At 58.2% G+C, this 4,295-nt stretch overlaps 1 protein-coding gene across 1 annotated transcript; it reads right to left on the bottom strand.

Moving 5' to 3' along the window:
- Positions 1-942: 942 nt before the first annotated feature.
- LOC120747588 (olfactory receptor 14A16) lies at positions 943-4,081 on the bottom strand. Its single transcript, XM_040053598.2, has 2 exons — positions 3,932-4,081; positions 943-1,898 (listed from the first exon to the last, which is right to left on the bottom strand). The coding sequence occupies exon 2, from the start codon at positions 1,873-1,875 to the stop codon at positions 943-945; it is 933 nt and encodes a 310-aa protein (XP_039909532.2). The 5' UTR covers positions 1,876-1,898; positions 3,932-4,081.
- Positions 4,082-4,295: the final 214 nt, after the last annotated feature.

Raw genomic sequence — 4,295 nt, 5'->3', positions numbered from 1 at the left:
ACAGGTTGGGCTTGATGATCTCCAAGGTCTTTTCCAACCTTGCTGATTCTGTGATTCTCTGAAACCACCCTTGGAGCAGTTGCAGAATGAGCCCTGGGCCTCCTCTTCAGAAGGTCCAGCAGCCCAGGTCCCTCAGCTTCTCATCACAGCCCCAAAGCCCATCCTGTCAGTCCTGCAGAGCCTCTGCAGCCCCTCCTCATTGCCCAGAACAGGGAGCCCCACAGCCAGACACAGCAGCCCAGATGTGCCCCCCTGGCCTGTGGTGCCTCTGGCAAGGGAGCAGCACGAGGCACTGCAGGAGCCTGCCGACAATTCCTGCAGCACTTGGAGGATGATCCTGCTCCCCAAGGGACGTTCCCATGGTGTGATGCTGTTTACCCCCAGCCTGTCCACAGCCACCCTGGGGCTGCTCACGGGGCTTTTCTCTGCTGAGCATTGGCCTGGGCGTGTTCTGGAGAGAGCCTGGGCAAGGAGCCTGGAGCCCCCAGGCCCTGGCCTGAGGCGTCAGCGCTGCCCCAGCAGTGCCCATGGCCTGTCCCTGCTGCAGCCCCGGCACTGCCACCCCCAGCACTGTGCCTGGCCCCGAGAGCACTCAGGCCCTACAGCAACACCAGGGCCAGGAGGGCAGCGGGGCAGGGGCATGGGAGCAGCACTGGCAACACCAAGTGCTGCTGCTCCTGGGCACAGCTGCTGTGCCAGCACTGATCTGCCCCAGCTCTGCACACAGACATTGCTGCTGCAGCTCCAGAGAGGGGAACAAAAGGGGGATCTCTGGAGAAAACTCTACTGGGAGATCCTTTAGTGTGTTTAAAGCCACTGAGAGCACAGCCCCTCACCGACATAGTTTAGGGCCACAGAAAAAAAACCAAAACTGACAATCAAAAAACAAGTGTTATAAAATTGACTTTTATTACAAGTGATGTGTAGAAAATGACAATCAATTTAAAGTTTCTGAAATCGTCCCGAGATCAGTGTCCACACTGCAGCCTTGAGCTCCTGGTTCCTCAGGCTATAGATGAGGGGGTTCAGTGCTGGAGGCACCACCGAATACAGTACTGACAGTGCCAGATCCAGGGATAGGGAGGAGATGGAGGGGGGCTTCAGGTAGGCAAAAAAGCCAGTGCTGACAAACAGTGAGACCACGGCCAGGTGAGGGAGGCAGGTGGAAAAGGCTTTGTGCTGTCCCTGCTCAGAGGGGATCCTCAGCACGGCCCTGAAGATCCGCACATATGAGAAAACAATGAACACAAAACAGCCAAATGCTAAAAAAGTACCAACCACAAGAATCCCAAGTTCCCTGAATTTTGAGTGTGAGCAGGAGAGTTTGAGGATGTGTGGGATTTCACAGAAGAACTGGCTCAGGGCATTGCCCTGGCACAGGGGCAGGGAAAATATATTGGCCGTGTGCATGAGAGCATTGAGAAAGCCACTGGCCCAGGAAGCTGCTGCCATGTGGGCACAAGCTCTGCTGCCCAGGAGGGTCCCGTAGTGCAGGGGTTTGCAGATGGACACGTAGCAGTCGTAGCACATGACAGTGAGCAGGGCAAGCTCTGACCCAAGGAAGAAGACAAGGAGAAATAATTGAGCGGCACATCCTTCATAGGAGATGTTCCTGGTGTCCCAGAGGGAATTGTGCATGGCTTTGGGGACAGTGGTGAGGATGGAGCCCAGGTCAGTGAGGGCCAGGTTGAGCAGGAAGAAGAACATGGGCGTGTGCAGGAGGTGGCCGCAGGCTACGGCGCTGATGATGAGGCCGTTGGCCAGGAGGGCAGCCAGGGAGATGCCCAGGAAGAGGCAGAAGTGCAGGAGCTGCAGCTGCCACGTGTCTGCCAATGGCAGCAGGAGGAAGTGGCTGATGGAGCTGCTGTTGGACATTTGCTGTCTCTGGATCTGGGGACCTGTTCAAAGAGGAGACAATAAGAAGTCAGGGGAGACTTTCCTGAGCAGTGTCCCAGCCCTTTCTCCCAGCCCTGCCCCTGCCACTCCGTGTCACCCAATTTTCCTTTTCTCACAGCCCTTCCTTCAGCCCTGTGCTTGGAGCTCTGCTGGGAACTGGCCCTGTTGCTGTGATGAGCAGTGGTTTTGCCCATGGACACTGAGGGGTCAGCTCTGCTCTGCAGCAGTGAGGTCATGGGAATAGGGACAGGGGCCAGTCCTTGGGTTGGACTTTGTCAGTCCAAACTGCCCCTGAGGCTGAAGAGCTTGGCCGCATCTCCTGTCCCAGGGAACAGTGATGGCCAAAGACAGTTTGAGAGCGTTTCCTGCTGTGCCTAGGCAGATCAAAGAGAACTGTGCCATGCAAGACCATTGGCTGTAACACAGTGAAGGCTGACGGGAGATAGCTGCCAGTCCATCTGTCCCCAGTTGCCCTTTCTAAGATGAAGGGCAGTCACTGTGTTCCCCTGAATATCAGCCGAGAGCAGAGGAAGCCACAGCAGAGCAAACTGGCACAGCTTTTCTGAGAGTCTCAGCCCCACTGCTGGCCAAGGACTCTCCCATCCCCCAGTGTCCCCTGGAGGCAGCTCACAGCTTAGATGTCATCCCCAGGACACACCAAGGCTCTTGTCCATTGCACTGCTGGAGGAGAGTCAGCTCATTCCCAGTCTGCCCTGCCCAGAGCTCCCCAGGGCAGAGGGAGCTGGGACACCCCATTGCTGTGCTCAGGCTGCACAGGAGGAGCCCAAGGGCTGGGCCTGAGCCTGCAGCTGGAACTGCCATTCCCAGAGAGCCCATCAGCAATGCCAGGAGCACCTGGGCAAGGCAAGGAGAGAGAGAGCCTGGACCTGAGGAAAAGCCTTTCCCTGCCCAGCCCTGCACAGCCCCTGCCAGGCAGCAGCAGTGCAGGACAGTGGCCCTCAGGCCCTGGTCAGCAGGGAATGGGCCCATGGCAGGAGAGATGCCCTTCATCTCTGGGGCTGCTCTGCCAGCCCAGGAGGGGACTGAGGGCCCCGAGCCCCCGGGCTGAGGGCTGTGCTGGCTGCGAGGGGACACCAGAGCTGTGCTGCTCAGGGCAGTGTGTGCCCTGCAGGGCAGGGCTGGCAGGTGCCACATCTCCCCTGCAGCAGGGCTTCCCTCAGCACTGCCTCCCTCCCTCCCTGCCCACGCCTCTGCTGCTGCAGCTGTCCCAGCCCAAGCTGTTCCTGTGGCGCCGGGCTCCTTCCCTGCCAGTGCTGCCAGAGCCCAGCCCAGCCCCTGGGCCATCTCTGCCCTGCAGCTGCTCGGGGCTGCAGGGATTAAAGAACAGCTCCCCCAGGCCTGGGCACCATGGAAAGGGGATGCTGGATGGATCTGGAGGCTGGGGAGCTGGAGGCACTTGCTGAGGTTCCCAGGAATCCTTGTGGTTTAAGAGCCTCAACCCCTGCTCTGCCCTCGACAGCTGAGTTTCCATTGCAACCAAATTGAGCCAGGGAAAACTGGGAGCAGAGGTTCAGGAAAGAACAGACTCAGGCAGGAAATTCCTGCCCTGAATGAGCTCATGACAAGTCCCCTCAGAAATGACCTGGGCATGAGCTGGAGCTCTGAGCGGCCCTGGCCCACACAGCACCCTCTCCACAGCAGCAGGAATCTGGCCTGGCAGGAGTCACTCCTGGCACCCACAGCTCCCCTCCACCATCCATGGGGAGCTCCCAGGCAGGCTGAGAGCTGCCCCTGGCAGGTGGCAGATCCCCTGGCCTGGCCAAGAACCCTCAGGGCTGCAGGAGCTGCTCTGCACGACAGCCCTGGGCACCCCTGGCTGCAGCCCTAGCTTCAGCCCCTGCAGCCATCCCTGGCAGCAGGAGCCGTCCTGCCCTGTCCCTCTGATGGTGCCCAGGGCAGCCCCGCTCTGGAGCACATCCTCCCCCAAAGCAGAAAGGGCAGCAGAGCCATCCTTACAGTCATGTCAGTCCTGTCCTGGGTCAGCTGCAGGAGATCCCTGCAGCCAGAGACTTACTGTGTCAGGAGTGGTGATGATTTCTCCATGAAGAAGCTCAGAATTTTCAAAAGGTGTGAAGATTTCTGTGTGAATAATCTCAGAATTGTTCTTCCAGTTTCTTTAAGCCTCTGCTTCACTCCTGTTAGGTACCTGCAGGCAATGCCCTCAGCCCTGCTGGGCTGGGAGAGGAGCTGCTCCTCAGGAGAAATGTCTTTTTGAAGCTCTCCTTGATTGCAAGGAGCTGCCTCTGTGCCAGGAGCCCAGCCCAGCTCAGCAGCACAGACACAGCACCAGGACTTTAATGAGCTTCTTGGGGCTTTTGGTGTTGTTTACATCAGTCTCAGCCCTGAGAGTGTCTTCAAAAAACTTTTCAAGAACTCAA

The sequence above is a fragment of the Hirundo rustica genome, assembly GCF_015227805.2.
Source record: "Hirundo rustica isolate bHirRus1 chromosome 33 unlocalized genomic scaffold, bHirRus1.pri.v3 SUPER_33_unloc_1, whole genome shotgun sequence".
Lineage (NCBI taxonomy): Eukaryota > Metazoa > Chordata > Aves > Passeriformes > Hirundinidae > Hirundo > Hirundo rustica.
Note: the sequence above shows the minus strand (reverse complement) of the source record. Positions and strands in the feature narration are given on the sequence as shown.